At 41.2% G+C, this 25,222-nt stretch overlaps 1 protein-coding gene across 1 annotated transcript in view; it reads left to right on the top strand.

Moving 5' to 3' along the window:
• The window catches only part of LOC122540832 (retinol dehydrogenase 13), a 47,090-nt gene that overhangs the window by 7,755 nt on the left and 14,113 nt on the right, over window positions 1–25,222 (top strand). The window contains exons 2-4 of the mRNA XM_087981353.1: window positions 7,635–7,775; window positions 8,254–8,445; window positions 13,379–13,540. Coding sequence (XP_087837479.1) covers window positions 7,635–7,775; window positions 8,254–8,445; window positions 13,379–13,540 — 495 coding nt within the window. The remainder of the gene's footprint in view (window positions 1–7,634; window positions 7,776–8,253; window positions 8,446–13,378; window positions 13,541–25,222) is intronic.

The raw sequence follows: 25,222 nt of genomic DNA on the forward strand, positions 1-25,222 counted from the left end.
ATGCTGGAAACCCCCAGAAGGACTGAAAGTATCACTGGAGCAAACTGGGTAGACTAAAATTTCAGCTTGAAATTTTCATCAGAATTCATCACCCTGAAATAATTCTTTCTGCAGAGGTAGCTTGACCTATTCGGTATTCCAATTTATGGATGTGTCCAATAGATTACATAATGTGATGTCAATCTAGTGTGTCGGTGCAATCTTGCAGTTTTTGTGTCAATTTGCTTTTCATTTCCACCCCATGCTTTTGGCTAGCGACCATTGAGACAAAGAACCAAAGTGTAAGACTTTGTCACTACACAGCCTTTCCATTGGTAAATCCTCAGTAGTGCCTCTTCAAGAGGTTTGAGCTATAGAGACGGGCTGAATAGGCTGGGGCTGTTTTCCTGCAGCGTTGGAAGCTGACGGGTAACCTTATAGAGGTGTATAAAATTATGAGGGGCATGGAAAGGGTAAATAGACAAAGTCTTTTCCCTGGGGTTGGGGAGTCCAGAACTAGAGGACATAGGTTTAAGGTGAGGGGGGAAAGATATAAAAGCGACCTAAGGGACAACTTTTTCCATGCAGAGGGTGGTACATGTATGGAATGAGCTGTCAGAGAAGTGCTGGAGGCTGGTACAATTACAACATTTAAAAGCCATCTGGGCGGGTATATGAAATGGAAGGATTTAGGGGGATATGGGCCATATGCTGGTAATTAGGGCTAGGTTAATTTAGGATATCTAGGTTGGCATGGACAAGTTGGAGCAAAGGATCTGTTTGCTATTTGTTTCTATTACTCCACAAAGATGCATGGAAATATTGTTCCAGCACTGTTCCAGTCTAATGCTTCAGAGGAATTCTTGAGCAACTTTGGGCAAGTAACTCCCTTGTGAATACCTCGCAAGAATGAAAGGCTAACCAATTAGATCCTGAAGAAAGTTTGGAGTGGGGCCCAAAGGCAGACTGATACGTAAAATATTCTCTTTCTGAAAACTTCTGTACCAAAAGCAGTGCTAGTGGTAATGACTTGTATTCATATGGAATGAGGGAAACAATATTTTTAATGATTTGGAGGTGCCGGTGTTGGATTGGGCTGTACAAAATTAAAAATCACACAACACCTGGGTATAATCCAACAGGTTTATTTGGAAGCGTTAGCTTTCAGAGCCTGATGAAAGAGCAGTGCTCCAAAAGCTGTTGCTTCCAAATAAACCTGTTGGGCTATAAGCTGGTGTTGTGTGATTTTTAACTTTATATTTTTAATGTTTGTATTTCTTGAGGCATACCATAACTGGAAAGGAATTATCCCTCGCAGCTGCTTTTGCTTTCTTAGAAACTGGGATTTGGAAACTTAAACTTCTGGGTAGCGTGAACCTGGCTAAAAGATATAAATGGACACTGACCAATTCAGGCTGCAGAGTACTAGAAGTTGATGAGTTCACTATGCAACACAAGCAATCTGAAGGAGATTGGCTAAATCCAGAAGCGGAGACTACGCAAAGAATTAGTTCTTGGAGTTGTTTCTAGTATTTGAAGACAGTCTGGAACATGTAGACCCAATGTAGAGTTGAGCACGTTCTGCACGTGTTGTTTTCAGTGAAAACTGTACTTTTGGTACTCAAGCTGGTTGTCTCTTGTTGACTGGACATTAGATTATGTCTTGAGGAGAAAGGTGCTAAATTTCTTGGGAAATTTGAATTTTAATGGACCTTGTGACTATTCATGATGTTTGCTGAGAGGATTGTCTAATCAATCTGCAAGATATGGCTTGGTTGTATCTGTCAGCTAAGGTATAAATTATAGTTTGTATTCAGCTACAATTTCCTGTTAATTGTTTTGGCTGGAGTTGATTCTGGATGTGAGTGAAAGACGTTATTATTTAAGATATTAAAAAAACAGAATGGTGGAGAAACTCAGCAAGTCTGGAAGCGTATGTGGAGAGAGACAAAAAGAGTTAATGTTTTAAGTCTGGCATGACTCTTCATCATTGTAAGCAAACCATTTCCCTTCCCGGCCCAGTATCTCCCTCTGCAACAAATGTGGCAGAAACTGCCATGCTAAAGGAGGGCACCTGAGTCACCCCAGATTATGTTTAAGCTGAGACAGAAGACTGCCACGTTTTAAAATATTGAAAGGTATCCTATCTTTCTTGATTTATCAGTTTTGTTTTGGTTCAGAATTTTTTTTTCTTGTACTGTCTTATGATGAAAGAGGCATGATGCTGTGGTTCTGTTCGCCGAGCTGGAAGTTTTTGTTGCAAACATTTCGTCCCCTGTCTAGGTGACATCCTCAGTGCTTGGGAGCCTCCTGTGAAGCGCTTCTGTAGTGTTTCCTCCGGCATTTATAGTGGCCTGTCCCTGCCGCTTCCGGTTGTCAGTTTCAGCTGTCCGCTGTAGTGGCCGGTATATTGGAAGCGGCAGGGACAGGCCACTATAAATGCTGGAGGAAACACCACAGAAGCGCTTCACAGGAGGCTCCCAAGCACTGAGGATGTCACCTAGACAGGGGACGAAACGTTTGCAACAAAAACTTCCAGCTCGGCGAACAGAACCACAGCAACGAGCACCCGAGCTACAAATCTTCTCACAAACTTTGAAGAGGCATGATATTTAAAAAGTGCCGCATCATCTCTAGGTGTGCCAAATACTTTCATAACAAGGTATTATGTTAAAGTATAATTGGTTATCATGATTTTGATCAGTAATCTATAAACATCAAAATTGGCATGTGCACATTGTTTGAGTTTACTGGGAGTGGCGAGAAGAATACTGATGAGGAAGCATTCTATTATTTCACAAACTTTCTTGTTTCAGTCAACCTGACAGTTTCATAATAAGAGGAGAAAGTGAGGACTGCAGATGGAGGAGATTAGAGTCAAAAAAGTGTAATGTTGGAAAAGCACAGCAGGTCAGGCAGCATCAAGGAGCAATGATGAAGTATTAAAGTACCTATTCGAGATGGCTCAGAGAATCCCAAATGACCTGACCTGTAGACCTCTCTTGATTCGTGTCAGATATTGTACTCTGTAGTAGTCTGGAATATAAAACTCTTACAGACTGTTTAGTTTAAATAATTACCTTTATTTACCAATGGCATCCATGTTAGCCAGGCTTCAGCTAAGGTTCTAAAATCATTAGCAGTGTAGCAGCACCAGCTCTTACCCCAAAGAGCTCTCTCAGGCTACTCCCCTTATTGCTGCAAACAAGTTGTCTTTATACAAAACTTAGTACTGAGATGACAAAAACACCATGTGTCCTTAATCAGATAAGCAGCAAAAGAAAGGCAAAAGTTTATAGAGTAAGAGAAACTCATTAACAGGTCTGAGTACACTTGACTAATTAAGCTACGTGCACATCAAAGTGGGAAACCCTGATCAAATCAGGACAAATGCTTTAGCTAGATAAGCTCCCTGTTAAGACCACAGCGTGACAAGAGACTCGTCTAACCTATGTGGAAAAGCTCATGAGGTATCCACGCTTAGCTAACATGCCCCAGTACCATTGTCCTACAAAATGGCTTTTTTTTTAAAAAAATCATCTTGATTCCCAAAATGCAAATCAAATTCATAACATTCCCGGATCTCGAGCTCCAGGGAGCAACACACAAACATTCAATACATGACAAGCAAGTGTACAGTCAAATCAGATCACAACAAGTTAACTTTTCCATCCGCTTCTGTCCTGTCTCTCCCCTGCCACCTCCCTCTCTCTCTTTTTACTCTCTCTCTTTTTCTCTCTCTTGCTCGCTCTTTCACTCGCTCATTCTTTCTCTCTCTCGCTCTTGCTCTCCCCATCTCAGTTTCAGCCTTTGTGTTTTCCTAGCCTGTAAGGGTAATGACATATTCACATTCCATAACAGTCAAGATGAGGGAGCTGAGCTTCATAAATTCAAATCTGCTCAGTGGTGGTGTACATGAAAATGTATCAGGATTGTTCTATTACGTGCATATTCCACTCAGCTTATTAAATTACAAGTTCTTTTCCTATTGAGTATGATTTTTGTTAAGAGCCTTCAACATAAACCAGAAATTTAGTTATCCATCATCCAGTTGCGCAGCTTCCAGCTCTCGGGGTCAAAAGGAAATACTGCCACATATTCCACAAGTGAATAAATGTTATCACCTTATTTACACCAATCCATTGACACTAAGGACAGATATCCTTAATTCTTCTGAACAAATGCTTCCCCCTCCCCACCCATATGGTCAAGCGATTTCCTGCATATCCTGTTTAGCTCTTGTGTGTGTGTGGCAGAAGTGTCAAATGTAAGGCAAACCTTCTCAGAAGGGCTAATGCCCGAAACATTGATTTTCCTGCTCCTTGGATGCTGCCTGACATGCTGTGCTTTTCCGGCACCACATGTTTTGACTTGGGTTTCATAATGAAAAGTTGATCTGAAAATATACGTGGTGCAGTGGCTCAGCACTCAGGACCTGGATTCGATTCCAGTCTTAAGTGAACTGTATGTGTGGAGCTTGCATGTAGGCGTGTGGGTTTCCTCCCACAGTTCAAAGATGTGTAGGTAAGGTGGATTGGCCATGCTAAATTGCCCATAGTGTCCACAATTGATGCAGGCTAGATGGGTTAGCCACGGAAAATGCAGGGTCACGGGATAGGGTCGATGGGGCAGGGGGTGCCCTTTGGAGAGTCATTGCAGACCTCCTGGCTGCCGTGGTCTCTATCTACACTATAGGGAGCCTGTCTGTTTCTCCAGTGCCCAACTAGATTATAGAAACATAAGAATAGGAGTAGGCCATTCTGCCCACTTGACTTTGCTCTACCATTTAATATGATTTAGACCAATCAAATGCTTCAATACCTTTTACTCTCACTATCCTGGTAACCTTTTATGTCATTGGTTATTAGAAATTAGTCAACTTCTACTTAAAAGATACTCAAAGACTGAGCTTCCAAAGGCTTTTGGGTAGAGAATGCAAAGATTCACAATCCTGACTTTATTAACAAATAAAACCCTCCTCATTCTCAGTCCTAAATGGTGCCCCGGGTTCTAGACTGCCCAACAAAGGGAGGCATTTTACCTGCACCTACCTTGCCCATCCCTTTTAAGTATTTTGAAAGTTTCTGAGATCAAAACTTGTCTGTTATGACTATAAATTAGGTGTAACTCTCAGATTTTTGAGTCAAGCTGTACATAATAAGCTTCAGCAAACAGCGATATGATAATTGGGTAATCACTTTTTGTGATTATGATTGTGGGATAAATATCAGCCAGCACATTAGGCAGAGCTCCTCTTCAAAATAGTGCCATTACTGTATTATAGGCTCAGATATTTGTAACAATATTTGAAACCATAACCAAGGTGACAGAGCAATAACTGAAGGAATAGTCCCAAGTTTTCATGCAGTTGATTGGGGGATCAGTTGAAATGTGCTCGCAGCAGGAGCAAGAAAGGTTTCCTTTTTTTTTGATGGTTGATTTGCACAGAAAAAGGATCCCTCTGCTTTCCAGGATGTGTCCCACTGTCCCACTGCACCTTTCAACCACTGAATGTGGCCAATTGCTTTGTAAAAGTAAAGTTGTCACAGTCTTACCAGACCATAGGGTTGCTCCATCATTAGAGAAAAGTAACTGATGATGCCTTAACCTGAGGGTCATCACACTTGTGGTAACCTCATCTGGTGTGGGGAATTGGTATCTCTCTGCATTGCAAAGCTGTCCAGCCAACAGTGCTAACAAATCTCCCTTAGCTCTAACTCTTGAAGAACATCATGGTCATCCCATGTGGTCTGTGGCATATTGTACTAATTGCATGGAGGTCTCTGTCTGCTTATGCACAATGGTAATAATAATATGAATGTTTTAAATGTATCTTTTTCTCGTAACTTGCTGTTAAACCAAGGCTATAAACTTCAGCAATGTACCATTAGTGTTTAAATTCCTGGTGGAAATCTATGTTCATTTTATCTATTCCAGTTTGAATGGTTTAAAAGTTTTTCTTTCTGTCCTTTTAAAGCATTATTGTTAAGATTAGATTCCCTACAGTGTGGAAACAGGCCCATCGGCCCAATAAGTCCACAGCGACCCTCTGAATTCAGAGTAATCCACCTCGACCCATTTGCCTCTGACTAATGCACCTAACACTGTGGGCAGTTTTGCATGGCCAACTTACCTGACCTGCATATCTTTGGACTGTGGGAGGAAACCAGAGCACCCAGAGGAAACCCACGCTGACATGGGAGAATGTGCAAACTCCATATAGACAGTCACCCGAGGCTGGAATCGAACCTGCGTTCCTGGCGCTGAGGCAACAGTGCTGCCCGCAGTTGTCTTTAAATTCACAAAGCTGTTCATGTTTCAACCTTGTAATGGCTCTTATTTTGATTCAATTAAAATGAAAAATTTCCTGGGTTTTAATTTATCTTCTGTCACAGTCTACTAATTCATGCCCTAATTTTGAGGATGACATCCTTTTGCATCACTTGACTTCAGCTTTTACACTGTAAATATTTTGTGATGCTTGTAGATAATTATGAATTATTAAATATTAACATCTTGTGTTCCGTCGTTTCTTTTCTGACTGAATCAGTTTGATTCTAAAACTAGTTGAGCTACTTTGCTGTTGCTTTCAGACAGAATGATGAAAAATCTGTCTCTTGTTCAGGCTAAGCCTCTAAAATTTTGCAATCTCGTCCCTCATTGTGTCATCATTTATTCTGCCCTTTCCAGTTTGTTGGGTGAAGTGTAGAATAGCAATAAAATACACTCCCTTCTCCTCCTCCTCTTAATCCCCTCCCATCCTCTTCCCCTACTCAAGGTGTTTCCATCTCTTTTCTGTTTGGTTGTTTTATATTTTGATTTCCCTGCTGCAACAGTCTCATTAAGTAAGTTGCCTACTCTATTCCTATGGTTAGCCTTCTCCAATCTCAATAAGCAGCAGAAATACCCAGGTAAACACACTGGCAAACAGTAGCATGGGTTTATGCTAACAGGATTAAATTAGGAGACCTGGACTGATCATCTGGAGATGCACGTTCAAATCTCATCATTGTAGCTGGGAGACTTAAATTATTAATTAAACCAGATTAAAATGAACAGGTAGTTTCAGTATCAGTGACCATGTAGCTACTGGATTGTTGTAAAAATCCCCTTGGTTCATTGATGTCTTTGAGCAAAGAAAGTACCATGTTTACCTGAACTGCCTTCTGTGGACTTCAGGTTCAATGCACTGTGGGATGACTCTTTATTGTTCTCTCAGCTATTTGCAAAATAGTATTTTCTGTGTTCTGCTCTCTGTGCTCTCCCTGTGCCCTTGTACCCTTGCTGTGCCTTTGCTTTCTTGTTTTACTTGCCTGAGAACCTTCTATCACACACCATCTCTGAAAAATCTGCAGTGCAGCAGGTGACTTTATGATCTCTAAACCCTGCTTTTAAAATGGGTGGAAGTATGGGGAGTGGCGTGTATGAACCTGAAGAAGGGTCATGAGACTCAAAACGTTAATTCTGTTTTCACTCCATGGATACAGCCAGACCTCCTGAGTTTCTACAGCTGTTCCTATATCTGCAGAATCCACAGTTCTTTGTTATACTTCTATATGCATTGACACCTCAATAGATGTTCTCATCTCTTCATTAGCTAATTTAGCATGAGAAAACTTAGTTGTGAGTGACCTGTCGTTTTAATGTTCCTACAGGAATTGGACTAGGTTTTTTAAGACATTGGTTTTCTGGTGGGGTTTGTAAGAGTAAAACACGACTGGATGGAAAAACAGTGATCGTTACTGGCGCTAATATTGGGATTGGAAAGGAGACTGCCAAAGACCTTGCTCAGAGAGGTAACCCTGCTCTTTAATGTAATGTTTTATTTTGTATGGTTACTTCTTTTATGTCAATCTGTATGACAGTTAATATTTGATTATCTGAAATTGAAAGTGCATTTCTGGTTTGCAGTGAACCAATCCTAATTCTGCTGTGAAGCCTGTTGCTACATCTTGACAACAGTAAAGGAAAACTGCAGCTTGTTTTGATCTTGAGCAGTCCTGTAGTGCTTTACAACCGAGAGAATGGTTGTCAGCACTGTTGCAATGCAGGAGTACATGTTGGAATGTACTGAATTTTGATTTGGTGGTTGCCATTTCTGGGACAGTGTCTTGTACTAAATATTTACAGATAAAAGTGTATAGAATTAGCAGAGGGAGAGAGAAATTAACCTCGTAGCTCCATCACAGAACCAATTGGGGCTCATACACCATTTTGCTGTACATTGTCTCATTTAATGATGAGAATCCTGATAGCCTCACTTTCTGATTGTAGGGGCTCGTGTGATATTAGCTTGCCGTGATTTGGAAAAAGCCGGAAAGGCAGCTAAAGAGATCAGAAAAGCAAGTGGGAATGGAAATGTCGTAGTGCAGAAACTGGATTTGGCATCACTTCAGTCCGTGCGTTCCTTTGCAAACAAAATTACAGAAACTGAAACACGCCTGGACATTCTCATTAATAATGCAGGTAAGAGCAGTTTAAGATGCTGGAAAAAGAAGAAAAATAATCTGATTCATACCAAATCTTATAATCTTCTCGGCTTTCAAAATTATTTTCAGCCAATTAATTACTTTTGAAGCATACTTTTTGGTTGGCAAGTGTAAGTTTAATAATTAGATAATTCATATTAATTCATTGTGGGTGCAATTTAGTTCAGATGCTTCAAATTTGACATAGTGTAGTCTAGGCACTGTGTTAATGAATAAAATGGAATTCTCATTGGTTAGTAATGCAGTAATAGTTAATTTGGTTAGATTTTAGTGTGTATACATTGCCTTAAACATGAGACTGTGGAGTGTTTTAGAGTGTACACTTTGCCATTCAAAATGGGACGGCATGGTGGTTCGGTGTTAGCATTGCTGCTTCACAGCGGGTTCGATTCCAGCTCGGGCGACTGTGTGGAGTTTGCACATTCTCCCCGTGTCTGCATGGGTTTCCCCCGAGTGCTCTGATTTCCTCCCGCAGTCCAAAAGGTGTGCAGGTCAGGTGAATTGGTCATGCTAAATTGTCCATAGTGTTAGGTGCATCATTCAGAGGGAAATGGATCTGGATGGGTTACTCTTCAGAGGGTCAGTGTGGGCTTGTTGGGCTGAAGGGCCTGTTTCCACGCTGTAGGGAATCTAATATAATATCAAATTTTTATGAGCATTTGAATTAAGAGCAGGAGTAGGCTATTCAGCTCCTCTTGCCTGCTCTACCATTTACTAAGGTCATGGTCAACCAGTTTATGGCCTCAAATCCATGTTCCTATCTATCCACAGCGCCCTTTTCAAAGTATACTCAAATTAAAGATTACACTCGTCTAACAGCTTAGGGATATTTAAGTAATTTTAAAAAATACAAAACTTTGCACTTCTCAAGAACAGAGGGCAACCTTGAAGCCCGATATCCAGAACCCAGCTTGTAGACAGTGAATTTTACTTCCTTGAGGCAAGATATCTAAAGTTTTCATGCTGATAGGAGCCCAACCTTTGGACAGGGGTCTCTGCCCTGGAAGTTAGGCTGTCTTAGATTTATCTATATTCCAGCCCTGAAATAAGAATATACCCTGACATCTTACTGATAAAAGAAATACTCAACATTAAGGTTCCTGGGACTACTTTTCAGTACTCAGTTTGGGTTAACCCACCCTAACTAACAATTCTTGTTGAAATTCTCATTGGTTAGTAAAGCAGTAATAGTTAATTTGGTTAGATTTTAGTGTGTATACATTGCCTTAAACATGAGACTGTGGAGTGTTTTAGAGTGTACACTTTGTCTTCAAAATGAATAGGCCTCCACTCTCTAGTGTAAAGATAACATCTTCATATTTTCTTTATTTTTGGGCTGTGGAAAATACTGGTGTGTATCAAGAACACAGTGGAATGAAAATCGCTGCAATTTTAAAAGTTATGCTTAACGGAGTTGTTTGCAGCATGTCAAGCAAATGGAGGTAAAAGTGCATAAGAAGCAATGGGCAGAATCCTCTAGGTACCAGTACAACATGGACTATGACGAGAAGTCAGTGAGGTCTATCTCGAAATCAGGAGCAATTTGCTGTATCTTTTAATTAAGTTCCAGCATATTGAGATGGGATTCCCATGAGGGAGTAGCAATTTCCCTGTTAAAGGGAATTATTGCTTGTTAAAAACCTATTAATATGTTGCTTTCAGCCCCACCATCCGTCACAAGCAAACTAGATGCTGAAAGTTCTTACATTGCTAGCCAGAGTGGATGCCTAGTGACTTCAGCCTGCTACTGGCTGTGAAGAATCTCTACATAATATATACACAGCAAGGCAGGGCATGATCTATGGGCATCAGTCACACAAACCCCTCATCCATGGACATTGGCATCTGATATTTGTCAACACTTCAGGCTCCACATGGCCCCTGTCCAATCTCAGGAGCAAGATGCATGGAAATCACAGAGCTGTATTGTACTGAGCACCAGCAGGGGAGGCAGTGGTGAAGTGCTATTATTGCTAGACTATTAATTCAGAAACTTGGCTAATGTTCCGAGGACCTGTGTTCAAATCCTGCCATGACAGATAGTGGAATTTGAATTAATTAAAAATCTGGAATTAAGAGTCTAATGATAACCGTAAAGCCATTGTTGATTGTCGGAAAAAAAACATCTGGTTCGTTAATGTCCTACAGGGAATGAAATCTGCCATCCTTACCTGGTCTGACCTACATGTGATTCCAGACCCACAGCAATGTGGTTGACTCTGAACTGGGCAATAAATGTTGGTCTAGCCAGAGACAGCCAAATCTCATAAGTAAATTTTAAAAAACAGCTAGTATCGAAAGGCTGTTGCAAGGACACACTGCATGCTGGGACAGGCGCGCATCTCTCAGATGGATCAAACTGCTTGTTTACTCTCCTCATGCTCAATCAGCACTGTGTGCTTACGGCATCCCCACCCTGTTTTGCCTTGCTTTGTTGCATTTATTAGCATAGTTACACAACCAGGCAACTTGTCTTGCTGTGTGGTAGCTGCATCAATTTTGCATCTGCACCATGCACAAACAGCTTACACAGCAAAAACACTGCATGTCCATCAAGCAAACAGTTGTGTCTCAGTTTTGGTTGATGGGTAGGTAGGTAGGTGGGTGGGGGAGTTGGGAGTAATTTTCACCAAAGTCCATGAAGTACTCATCAGCCAGGGGATCCCAGCACAGTATGTCAAGGGCAGTCTGTGATACCAGTCCAGAGGATCTACTATGGTCAAGCATCTGGTTGGAGTGTACTTGGCCAGGGGTACATGCTTCTGCCATCAGGGAGTGGGTGATACTCAGTCCTGTGGTTCCATAGTGACCAGGCTGAAGACTAGGGCCAAGGCAGTTTGGAATATGCAAGGCAGCATTCAGGGGTCTGGACATTTCTTATCTGTTTTGGTTAGGTAGCTCAAGGGATGGGTTACAATCAGACCATCTGGACTAGGTGGACTGCTGCTGTGTGAAAGTGCCTTGAGAATCTATTTGCAAGTATTGGGGGCTGCAGGCTGGGGAGGGGATAAATGTGGTAAAGCATGGATGAGAGTGGTGTAATAATTTGGGAATGGGGTAGTGACAGCATCTGACATGGTCAACTCATGGGTTGTGGGGAGAAAGTTGGGCAGATGCAGACTCATGTTGGGTGGGAACCTGGCGAGGTGTGAAATCTGTGGGGTTCATAAGAAAGGCCATCAGGATGGGGGGTGCTGAGTGTTTAGGGCCTCAATTGGCAGAGGCTGGAAACCACGTTCTGAGGAGTGTTCATTGTCACCTTCCATTATGCTGGAAATCAAAACTCTGCAATGTGAAGAAAATTGTTGCGACTGTACCTGGAGTACACATAGTAAGTGTCTTAACCTCTGAGGGAGAGGATTGCACAACCCACTGACATGAGGCCCTTTAGAAGGCAAGAATATTACACCTAGACTATACACTGTTTGGGAGGAAGACATGTGGGTTCCCTTATCCTTAATGTATTCCCTTTATGCTGCACATCTCCCTGCACCATATGTTTCTGACCACTTTGTGACCAGTGGTTAGAAGTGGTGTTTAATGAAGGGCGCTGACAGTGGGAGTTGCATTGGAATGATGAAGGATGCTTGGTTGCCAGGACGTGGATATTTCAGTAGGACATGGATATTTTGGCAAACCTGTTGTAAACTCCTGATTTTTCTTTTCTCCTGAGTGACAGGATTCTGTTCTCCTTTTGTTGGTGAGGTGGTGACATGGTGGTAAATTACTGAACTGTTGCCTATCCAATTGCTTGGATTTCATTATCAGTGATGAAAAATTATGACATTTGCTTTTGAATTGAAAGAAAACTGTCTGCAAAGATCTTAATTCCTGTGGTGTGTATTTTCCCATTTTGTTTCGATTTTCCTTTGCTCTCTAACCTTTCCCTGACCACCTCTTTTGTTCCATTTGATGCTTTCCACCTTTCCAACAGTCTAATACCCATAACTGTTCCATCCCTCTTAAAGAATCCTCTCAGATTTGAAATGTCAGCTCTTTCCCTGGCCATAGTTGCTGCTAGGTCTGCTGCATTTTTCCAGAATTTTCTGTTTATATTTCAAATCTCCAGTGTCCAGAGTAATGTGCTTTACTTCCTTTTTCCTGATGCTGGTTTAAATCTGACATCAAGTCAAATGATCTCCAGCCATCCAGCCAGTTATGTCAGCAAGCAATCATAAATGTTTTCAAAAACAGTATAATGTACAGATATTTTGCTTTAAAATTAAATTTAATTGACAGCAAAATGAATGGAACATTCACATGGGTTTAAAGCAAGCTAATATTTTGTATTTGTAGAATTATAAAATCAACAAATTTGATTAAAAAACTATATTAGCTTTGCAGAGTCAGAGGTTTTATCAAAAGAAGTTATGAATCTATTCCACCATTTAAAAACCTATTTGCACTTCATTAACTGAGTTTTGTTGTCATTACTCCTGCAAAATCCAGGCCAACATAAAGTTATATACAGCCTGGTCCCACAAGAACAAAAGACAAAAACGGCCAGCTAATTAATTTTAATGATGTCTAGAATGTAAAATTCCACAAACAACACAGCAGGATTGCTTTATTGTTCCAATAGCATCAAGATCTTTTATATCTTCCTGAGACAATAAACAAAGCCTTCATTTTGCATTGAATCTGATTGGTATAGCACTTGTTCTGTAGGATTTTACAGTCATTCAAATCCTTTTATCAAGAACCTACAGGTCCTACTTTCTTTAAAGTACAGTATTGACAGCTTTTTGTTATTGCTTTTGATTTTATTTGAAATAATCCTACACACAGAAAGTATACTTCAAAATTGATGTGCACTTTGCTTTACTGCTGCTGGTTTTTCATTTTGCGAGTCCAGTAGCTGGTGCTCAGAGTTCCTTGTTCTCACATGATGTTTTTATTTGTGTCTCCAGGTATCATGAGGTGCCCAAAGTGGAAGACTGAGGATGGTTTTGAGATGCAGTTTGGAGTTAATCATTTGGGTCATTTTCTCCTAACCAACCTGCTGCTGGACCTGCTCAAGAAGTCTGCACCCAGTCGGATTGTTACTGTATCCAGTTTAGCCCACATCCGTGGTACATTTCCTGCTTACTTGTAATGGTGTAGTGCTTCGTGAAACCTTATAGTCTAGGAACATTCCAGTTATCTTCCCCACTATGCTCCGTAGCTGATAATGGGAATAGAAGTCAGATCTTTGAAGCTGGAGTTTGTAAGATGGGGCAAGCAAGAGGTAGGAAGCAATTATTCAGTGAGGCTCTGCAACAGTTATCCAACAAGTCTGATTAATAGTGACAGGCTCGGCTGCAGTACCTTGGTTTGAATGGCCTGTGTGCGAACAGTTACTGCTAAATTCTACTGTGATTCATTTGGTTGTGTAAGAGTTGTAACTGTGGGATCTTAAACAAAGGCAGGAAGGAGAGAAAGGTGAAAATGCATGAAGGCAAATAGCAAGGACAGAGATCTCTCAAAATATACATCTCCAAATCAAGGTCTGAGACCGAATTCACTGGGACCCAATGCAGACCCTGGCCCTGATCCAAAGATACTTCATCTTGAAAGCCTCTAATTCCAATTACTGGTCCCTAATGTCATCTTCCTTTTTCCCCTGCCAGGCCATGTACAGAGTACAATGAACTAGCTAAATTGACGCTTTGTAAAATGGACTTGCTGAGAAATTTGAATAATTTAATTGTTATGAGGATGTAGGTATACTGGACCTTTTTTAATCAAAAAGCTGCTGATGCATTCTCTCAGAATGAACAGGCTTCAGAATACAACAAATCATAGGAAGCCCCACCCAAACCTTCATCATATTAAGTTTAAGTCACCTTTGCAAATCCCTATTCTCATGTATTGCACTTAAAGTTTAAAAAATAACCACTGCATCGCTGTGAGCCCGGGACATTGCTCAACATAAACTCCTTCACACCCAATAAAGCCTAAAGCTGGGGCTCTTTTGATAAAAACCTAGACATCAGAAGTAGCCATTTAGCTGTTTGAGCCTGGTCTGCCACTCACTATGATCATCCAGCTCAATCGCCTTTTCCTGCTTTTTCCCTGTATCCTTTGATTCCTTTAGCTCCAAGTTCTGCATCCAACTCCTTCCTGAAATCTACAATGTTTTGCTCTTGCCTGCTTTCTGTGAAAGTGAATTCCACAGATTTGCCCACTCTCTGGGGATAAAGAAATTCCTCCTCATCCCAGTCTTAGATGGTTTACTCCGTATCCTATGGCTGTGACCTTTGGGTCCCCCCCATCAAGAAGAACATCCTGCATCTACCCTGTCTAGTCCTGTTAGAATTTTAGAGGTTTCAATAAGAACCCCTCATTCTGCTGAACTCCCCCCCCCGTGAATGTAATCTGAATTGATTTAATCTCTGCTCATATGTCAGTCGTGTCATCCCAGGAGCTGGCCTGGTAAGCCTTTGCTGCACTCCCTTGGCTACAAAAACAACCTTCCTCAGATAAGGAGACCAAAGCTGCGCATGACGTTCCAGGTGTGGTCTCAGCAGGGCTCTATATAATTGCTCTACTATGTCCCTGCTCCTGTGCTGTAATCCTTTCACAATGAAGCCCAGTATACCATTTGCCACTTTTACTGCCTGCTGCATCTATATGGTTACCTTCAGTGACTGGTGTTAAGGGCATCCAGGTCTTATTATACATTCCCTCTCAGGTGGAATCCCTCACATTTATCCTAATTAAACTACATCTGCCATGCATTTGCCCACTCAACCAGCTTCAAACCACACTGAAGCATTCTGCATCCTCCTCACAGCTGCCAACCCCACCCCCTGCACACCCCATCACTCCCACTGTTGTGGTATTTGCAACTTTTGTTGTATTACATTTAATTCCCTCCCCCGAATCATTAATATATACTGTTAATAGCTGTATCCTAACACTGATCCCTGCAGTACCCAACTAATCACCATCTAACATTTGGGAAAGATCTGTTTATTCCCACTCTTTTCCTGTCTGCCAGCCAATCTTTTGTCCATCTCAATGTATTATCCCAATTCCATGCAGTTTATTTTTAGACTCATCTTTTCTTTGAATCTGTATCAAAAGCTTTCTGGAAGCCCAAATAAATCACAACCACTGGCTACCCCAGTCAACTCTACCAATTACATCTTTGAAAAACTCTAGTAAATTTGTCAAGCATGATTTCCCTTTTATAAATTCATGCTGACTGTGTCTTTCTGCCATTGATTTTCAAAGATTCTGCTATTAAATCTTTTATAGTGGTTGGTAGCATTTTTGCCTAATGATGTCACACTGACTAGTCTATGACTCCCAGGTTTTTCTCTGCCTCCTTTCTTAAATAGGTGGGTTACATTAGATACCCTCAAATGTGTAGCAACTGTTCTAGGATCTATAGAATCTTGGAAGATGACCAACAATGCATTGACTATCTTCAGAGCTACTTCCTTAAGTACTCTGGAATGTGGTTTAACATTTATTGGCCTTCAATCCCATTGGTTTCCCCAACATCCTTTCCCAGGAAAACTGATTTCTTTCAGTACCTTGCTCTCACTTAAACCCTGTGTTCCTAACATTTCTCATACAGGTAGTTCTCCTATAATACCATAGTTGAAATCCAGTGAAACATCACTTAATAGAAAATTGCTTAATATAAATAATGGGGCCTGTGGCAAAAGTGGGATTAGGGGCAGACCAGCAAAAAATATCACTTACGATCGCTCACATATTACCCAAAAGTGTAACACCAAGTTTAACAGCCTGAATGAAGGTTTAAATCATATTTACCAATGAAACAAAGGTAAATTTAACACAGTACATTTTTTAAAAATATTGTTAATGCAGGGACAGATGGTCATCATGGTGCATAAGGTAGACTTCCTCATTCCTGTTAAGTGAACTATATCACATATTCTCTCCTTATGTTCAATACGCTTTATAATATCTAGCTTCTCTTTCAGTGTTATAGCCTTTCTTTTGCATTCACCACCCGCACTTTTATCACCAGGATGCTTCTTGGTAACATTCTTATCACTATGCCCTTCCATTTTTTCAAAAAAAAGGGATAATCTACAAATTGAGGGATGATAGATTTAAGACCGATGTCAGAGGCAGCTTCTTTACGCAGCGAGTGGTAAGGGTGTGGAATGCCCTACCTGCCAATGTAGTCAACTCAGCCACATTAGGGAGATTTAAACAATCGTTAGATAAGCACATGGATGATGATGGGAAGCTGAGAATAGTTCACAAGTTGGTGCAACATCGAGGGCCAAAGGGCCTGTTCTGCGCTGTATTGTTCTATAATCTATGAGTAATGTACCTTTCACAGGAAGCTGCTCAATATATCTCCCACAGGTAGCTGCTCTCTGTACAGTACCTACCACAGGTAGCTGCTCTCTGTACAGTACCTCCCACAGGTAGCTGCTTTCTGTACAGTACCCCTCACAGAAAGCTGCTCTGTTGGCAGCTGATACTGGCACATGCGCAGAATGAAATGCATGAAATGATCATTGCTGGAATCGCACTATTGCGAACAGAGATAAGCATTCTCCAAACTCCTGTTCCTTAATTCCTCAGTGACATCATAAGCAAATCACACTTCCAGAATGCATGTTATTTGAGAACTATCTATGTTATTTATGTTCTCTTCCTAATTAGAATCAAATTGCTTAAATAGTTAATCAGGCATTTCTTTGTCCCCCCCCATTACAAATTCTCCTGTTTCTGGCTGTAATGGACCTATGTTTGTCTTCAGTCTCTTTCTCTTTACGTATAAAGCTTAATGTTTCCTATGAGCTGATTCTGGTACCCTACTTTCCCTTCTTGTTTAATTCTTATATCCTCCTTTGCTGAATTATAAACTGCTCCCATTTCTCAGATCTTTTCTTTATGGCCAATTTATATATCTAATACGATCTCTGATTTTCCTTGTAAGCCATGGTTTGGGCATCTTTCCAATTTTACTATTTTACCAATAGGAGTGTTGCAGTTCACCAATGTGCCATCACCTTTTCACTTTCATTCCTTTAAGTAATATTCCTCAATCTATCATAACCAACTTGTACCTCATATCATCGTAGTCTCCTCTATACTTTGATTTAGGACCGATTGCAGAATCAACTACATCACTCTTCATTTTGATAAAGAATTCTGTTATGGTCGCACATCCCCAAGGGGCCTCACACAACTGGATTGTCAATTATTCCTTTCTCATTGCACAATACCCAGAGTAGGCTCTACTGTTCTCTAGTTGGTTCCTCAACGTATCGATCCAGGAAACCAACCTGTATATCCTCGAGGAATTCCTTCTTTATGGCACTGTTAGTAACTTGATTTGACTAACTTATATGCTGATTAATGCCACCCATAATTGCAGATGGTCCTTTATTGCTTGAACCTCTAATTTGCTGTTAAATGCCAATCCCAAAAATCACTTCTACAGTTTGGGTGTCTATTTACAATCCCACTAATGTGTTTTGTGTCCCTTGGTGTCTCTCAGCTCTACTACAGATTCCACATCGTCAGAGTTAATGTCCTTCCTCACGGTTGAGTTAATTTCCTCTTTCATGAACAATGCAACTCCACAGATTTTTTGTCTGTTCTTCCTAAATACTAAACTTCAGTTCCCGTCAAATGCTGAGATATTTGGAACTTTAATTTCTTAAGTTATCAACTTATACTAATTTCCTAAGCTAACATACAGTTTTTAAACAGGGAAAAATACTTTTACTACAGACACTAGCTGGCTTAAAAGTCTCATATTGGGTTTTAAAACCGATAGTTGTACAACTGGTAAGCTTTGGTTTAATATTCCCGAAGTCACAAGATTCTTAAATTGTCCCTGTGGTTTACAGTGTAGAAAGTGCAACGCCACACTCCAAAGCCAGTGAAATAAAGAAAGCTTGAACCTTGGCCTAATTTGTTTGACATCAAAGTAAGGAAGCACTAGAATCTTATCATTTTGCACTTCTCAAAATCATGATATGATTTGGCATCAGTGTAATCTTCTGAAAGGGATTTCATATTTTACAAATGTATTGGTGTTTTTTGAAGGTGTGTTTAGCATGATAAATAGAGGCACAGTGAATGGAGTATTTGTGGAGTTTCAAAGGTTATTTGAGAAGGTGTAAAATGAAAGATTTTATGAGCAAGGCAACGTTAAGAGGTAATGTTGTATATTTGAACTGGTTAATGGGTTGAAAATAGAACGAGTAATTGGGTAGTTTTTGGGTTGGCAGACTGCAATTAGTACAAAGTACTTCAGGGATCAGTGCTTTGTTCTCAAATATTTGTTATATCAGTGATGTACTCATGTTTGTTTACAATATAAAATGAGCTGGGAGCAAACTGTCGAGGGCACGCTGGAACGAAGCTGTTATTATGTGTGTTAAAGTTTACTTCATTGACCAGCTACCTCATTCCACTCTGAAGAAGGGTCATTGGACCTGAAATGTTAACACTGATTTCTCTCCACAGATACAGCCAGACCTGCTGAGTTTTTCCAGTAATTTCTGTTTTTGTTTCCTCATTCTAAGAAAGAAGAGAGGAGAAAGGGCCACATTCTCTGGAGCTTGGATGAAGTAGTAGTCTCATTCCAATAGGTAACATTGAGTGGTCTTCACAGGATAGGTGCTGAGTTTATTTTCCCGGCTGAAAAATGTGGAATTAGAGGATGAAGGTCTGATCATTATGGATTGTGAAGAGGAAGGATTTCTTCTGAGGGTGTGTGTAATTTTGAAATTCTCTGTCTCTGACAGTATTCTGATAAGTCAATATTTGGAAGCTAATAGAAGCAGTTGTCAGGGTGGGAAAATGGAGTTAAGGTCCGAGATCAGCTTTGATTGTATTGGATAGTGCAAGTTCAAAGCCTACATGGTCTACCTCTGTTCCTGTTTCTTGTGTTAATTTGACTACCTTCTGTTTCGGGGCTTCTTTTGATGTGCTTATATAATAAACCTTTGCTTGAACCCTTGATACCAGCTGTATTTTTCCCACTATACTCCTTGTTCTCAATTGTATCAGCTTCCAGTAATGAAAAATTTGTGGTCTCTTGTGTCTTGGAGGTTAAACAACAACTTTAACTGAAACCAGCAAATTAACTCCAAAGCCTACTTTAGTGTTTCATTAAAAGCTTTCAGCTCCTGACGTGACAGTGGAGAGAGAGCTCCACTTGGGGCATGATCCAAAAATGAGCATGTAGATTAGAATCTCCAGTTTTTTGTGCTGTGTAGAGTAGAATTGTGGTCTCCGTATCAGGGAGCGAGTGATTGAAGCATCTCCATTTCACTGAGAATGCAGTGAGGTTTGAGGGAATTCCGACAGTACAATGACGAATGCAAAGAACCATTTCAAAGAACCTTCCTGTTGCTATAAGCTGATTTATTTCTTTAAAAAAAAAAATCAAGATCTGTGGGAGCAAAAATAGAGAAAGTGAGTCTGAAAATTCCTGAAGCTGTTTGGATTCCTTTAGTTTGGATCATAAGTCACAGTCTTCTGTACTTACTCTATAGTGCCTCCTCAATGTTTTTTGTAATGTTGGGTTGAAGGTTCAAAGTTTGTGAGAAGATTTGTAGCTCGGGTGCTCGTTGCTGTGGTTCTGTTCGCCGAGCTGGAAGTTTTTGTTGCAAACGTTTCGTCCCCTGTCTAGGTGACATCCTCAGTGCTTGGGAGCCTCCTGTGAAGCGCTTCTGTGATCTTTCCTCCGGCATTTGTAGTGGCCTGTCCCTGCCGCTTCCGGTTGTCAGTTTCAGCTGTCCGCTGTAGTGGCCGGTATATTGGGTCCAGGTCGATATGTTTGTTGATGGAGTTTGTGGCCAATGTCCACTACAGTGGACAACTGAAACTGACAACCGGAAGCGGCAGGGACAGGCCACTATAAATGCCGGAGGAAACACCACAGAAGCGCTTCACAGGAGGCTCCCAAGCACTGAGGATGTCACCTAGACAGGGGACGAAACGTTTGCAACAAAAACTTGGGTTGAAGGATAAAGAGTAGGTAGAAATCTTTTACAGGAATGTTAGAATAGGAGTAGGCCATTCAGCCCATCAACTTGCTCTGCCATTTAAAATGATCCTGGCTGATCAAATACTTCAATACCTTTTACCCATACTATTCGTCATGTTTTCTACCAATAATAATCAAAAAATTATCAACCTCTATTTTAAAACTACTCAAAAAATGAGCTGCTACAGCCCTCTGGGGCAGAGAATGCCAGAGATTTTTCATCTTCTGACTTGAAAAAAAATTCTAATCTCAGTCCTAAATGCCATCTCCTCTTGTTTTTCAATAGCTCCCCCTGGTTGTACACTTCCTAGCTAGAGAAAGATTTCAATGAGATCACCTCTCATTCTTTGAAACTGTAGAGAATGCAGACCCAGCTTTCCTACTCTGTCCTTAAAGGACTGTCCCACCTTCTCCAGGAACAGGTCTGGTGAACCTTCATTGCACACCGTCTCAGGAAATATCTTTCCTGAGATAAGGAGACCATAACTATGTGCAGTACTTTAGATGTGGTCCAAACAAAGGTCTATGCAAAGGCTTCACTAACCTTGCACTCAGATGCCCTTGCAATAAAGGCCAGCATTCCTGGAGCCTTCCAAACAGCTCGCTGCACCTAAATGTTAGTCTTCTGTGACTTATTGACAAGGATGTCCAAGTCTCTTTGTACAACGACACTTGCCATCACTGGTATTTCAGAAATACTCTGCACATCTGTTCTTCCTACCAAAGAGGATAACCTCATTATTTTCTAACTGTCACATTTTGCCCAGTCACTAGGTCTGTCCAAATTTTCCTGCAAACATTTTACACCTTCTTCACTGTATACATTCTTGCTTAGCTTTTTATCATCTGCAATTTTGGAAGTATTACATTTGAACAACTGGGCCCCAAATACTGATCCTTGTAATAGCCAACCAGTCAGGCTGTCAAATTATTCCTATACTGTTTCTGTTTGTTAGCCAGTCCTTAGACCATGCCAATATGTTACCTCCTATCCCACGTCCTTAAATTTTGCTAACCAACTTCATGTGGAGGACCTTATCAAAAGCCTTCTGAATATCTGTGGGCGGCACGGTGGCGCAGTGGTTAGCACTGCAGCCTCACACTACCAGACCCGGGTGCTCTGGTTTCCTCCCACAATCCAAAAATGTGCAGGTTAGGTGAATTGGCCATGCTAAATTGCCCCTAGTGTTAGGTGAAGGGGTAAACGTGGGGGAATGGGTCTGGGTGGGTTGCGCTTCGGCGGGGCGGTGTGGACTTGTTGGGCCGAAGGGCCTGTTTCCACACTGTAATCTAATCTAATCTAATCTAATCTAATCTTAATATCTGTTGACTTCCCTTTCTAAATTTTGTTAGTACCAGTCCTCATTTAAAAAACAACCTCTTTGTCAAAGGCGTTGCCCAATCAGATTTCAATCCAGTGTTCATTTATCGTGTTCTCTATGATAAATTCTAGCATTTTCCCTACTACTGATGTAAGGCTAATGGGTCTGAAGTTCCCTGTTTTCTTTCCCCTTACTCTTTTCTTAAATAGTTAGGTAGTATTTGCAAGCTGCCAATTTGCAGGAATCATTCCAAAATCTATGGAATTTTGGAAGATGGTTTAATGCATGGGCTATCTCTGTAGCCATCTCCTTTCAACACTTCACGATGGAAACAATCCAATCCTGAGTACTTACCGACTTTCAGCTCAATTTCTCCATTTTAGTAATACTAATTTCCCTCAATGCCTCATTATCCCTAGTCATTTGGATTTCTAATTACAGGAGATTTCTTGTATCTTCATCAGTGAAAACAGAATCTTTCCATTCTTCTTTACTACTTGTGTATGCTATTGTGCGCACCTGCATAGACCCTGAGACCTTGGTGTCATGGACTTGTTTCTGGCCACACTTCCCGGAGGAAATATTCCCTTCATTAGCTTCAAAAATTGAATGCTGATTAGCAAGCAAGATAGACTTGAGACTCCTGCTCAACCTTCTTGGATTTTTTAACTGTTGCCTCTTTCCTCTAGTTGCTTCTACTCTGCGGTGTGATCGCCTCCCTGTATGACCTCTGCCTTGCTGATGCACAACAGTGACTTCAGCTACTGCTCCAATTCCAAAACCTGGAGGTCAAGCTTGGGTAGCTGGTGGCATTTCCTGCATATGTTTGTCTGAGGATCATCATAACTCCATGACTTCACACAGGATATACACTCCCTGTCCTGCTGACTTGCCATCCAGTAACTTTGAAAGCTATTTTACATTTTACTTCACTCATATTAACTTTATTTTGGTTTGCTTTATTATTTGATTTTTCTTAAGTTTGCCTCCCTTCTGTTAATGTTCCTTCCTAAAATCCAAGTAGCTGCATCTTTTTTATAATTTTTTTTTTCAGTTTCAAGCTATTTGGGTACACTCAGTAACCGCAGATTCTGACCAACAAATAAACTTCGTAATTTCCTGCGATCTTATTCTTGAATGTTTTTTGCATTCAGCATCTCTCTGCACTGTGTTCAGAATGAAGCCACTGTCCTCTCTGCACACTGTATTTAAACATGCCTTCTCACTCGATGCTTTGTTCAGATTGAATCAATTGAAATAGTGTCATGATCCTTTATATCCACGAGAGGGCATTCACAACTTTGCTTTAACAGTTCATCCAAAAGCCTGCTTATTTAACAGTGCAGCAATCTTAAAGTACTGTTAATAAAAGTATCAATCTTGATGATGCCAGTGGAGTGGGTCTTTGAATGAAGCAAAATTGCTACCAAGCTAATGTGTAGCGGACTCTTTGTAAGTCAGATTTCAGCAAATAGTCTGCAGTTTCCTGCAAACTAAAAAAGATATTCATCTAATTCATTCATTGTTTCCTAGGACCTGTCCCTAAAATAGTTTTCAACTCTGTCCAGGTGAACTCATTGCTTTTCTCTTTTCATTTATCCTTTGAACTGATACTTGTCCTAGTAAAGTAAGTATACAGGTGACTCCCCCTATCCATGTGATACATTCCAAGACCTACCGTGGATGCCCAAAACCATGAATAGTAATGAACCCTCTCATTTACTCTATCACAACCCTATCACTTATCTGCAGTAAACCATAGATGTGAGGTTCTACTGTACTTCAATCAATGCTCACTATTTAACCTTTGTTTTGCCCATTACGCTATAGTTTCAGAGGAAATGATGGCCTTGTGGTATTGTCGCTCGACTATTAATCCAGAAACTTGGCTAAGGTCCCAGGTTCAAATCCTGCCACGACAAATGGTGGGATTTGAGTTAAATTTTTTAAAATGTAACTAAGAATCTATTGATGACCATTAAGTTGTTATACAGTGAGAAAAACCCATCTAGTTCACTAATGCTCTTCAAGGAAGGAATTCTACCATCTTTGCCTGGTCTGGCCTACATGTAACTCCAGACCCACAGCGATATGATTGATTCTCAATTGCCCTCTGAAATGGCCTAGCAAGCCACTTGGTTGGATCAATTGCTTTGAAATCTCAAAGGTGTGAAACGAGACAGACCACCTAGCAATGGCAAGAACTATGGCAAAAACAGCCCTCTTGACCCTGCAAAGTCCTCCTCACTAACACCTGGGGGCGAGTGCCAAAATTGGAAGAGGTGTCTCAAACTAGTGAGCAAAGAGTCTGACATCGTCATACTCACGGAATCATACCTTAGGACAATGTCCCCACCGCCACCATCCAACTGGCAGGACAGACTCAAGAGAGGTGGAGGTTTACTGGTATACAGAGGGGAAGGAATTGCCCGAGGGATCCTCAACATTGACTCTGGATCCCATGACATCTCATGGCTTTAGTTTAAGTGTGGGCAAGGAAATTTCCAGCTGGTTACCACTTGCCATCCTCCCTCAGCTGACACATCAGTACTCCTCCAAGTTGAGCAACACTTCAAAGCATGGAGGGTGGCAAGGAGGCAAAATGTATACTGGGTAGGGGATTTCACTGTCCACCACTAAGTGTGGCTTGGAAGCAACAGTATTGATCAAGCTGGTCAGGTCCTAAAGGACATAGCTGCTAAACTGGGTTTGTGGTAGCTGATGAGGAAGCAACAAAAGGGAACAACATACTTGACCTCATCCTTACCAACTGCCAGCTGCAGATGCTTCTGTCCATGATACTATCAGTAAGAGTGACCACCGCTCAATCCTTGAGGAGACAAAGTCCTGCCTTCACATTGAGAGTAGCCTCCACCACCGTGCTAAATGGGACAGACTTCAAACAGATCTGGCAATTCGGGATTCCATGAGGTGCTGTGGGCCATCAGCCGCAGCAGAATTGTACACAATCTGCAACTTTGTGGCCCAGTATATCCCCACTCAACCATTGCCATAAAGCAAGGGAATCTACCCTGGTTCAATGGAAATTACGGGAGGGCATAATGCATACCTAAAAATTAGGTTCTGGATTAGTGGTGCTGGAAGAGCAGCATCCGAGGAGCAGTAAAATCGACGTTTCGGGTAAAAGCCCTTCATCAGGAATAAAGGCAGAGAGCCTGAAGCGTGGAGAGATAAGCTAGAGGAGGGTGGGGGTGGGGAGAAAGTAGCATAGAGTACAATAGGTGAGTGGAGGAGGGGATGAAGGTGATAGGTCAAGGAGGAGGGTGGAGTGGATAGGTGGAAAAGAAGTTAGGCAGGTAGGACAAGTCATGGGGACAGTGCTGAGCTGGAAGTTTGGAACTGGGGTGAGGTGGGACAAGGGGAAATGAGGAAACTGTTGAAGTCCACATTGATGCCCTGGAGTTGAAGTGTTCCGAGGCGGAAGATGA

This window comes from Chiloscyllium plagiosum, unplaced genomic scaffold, assembly GCF_037043375.1.
Source record: "Chiloscyllium plagiosum isolate Xiang-an unplaced genomic scaffold, Cpla_swu_hap1 HiC_scaffold_39, whole genome shotgun sequence".
Taxonomy (NCBI): Eukaryota; Metazoa; Chordata; class Chondrichthyes; order Orectolobiformes; family Hemiscylliidae; genus Chiloscyllium; species Chiloscyllium plagiosum.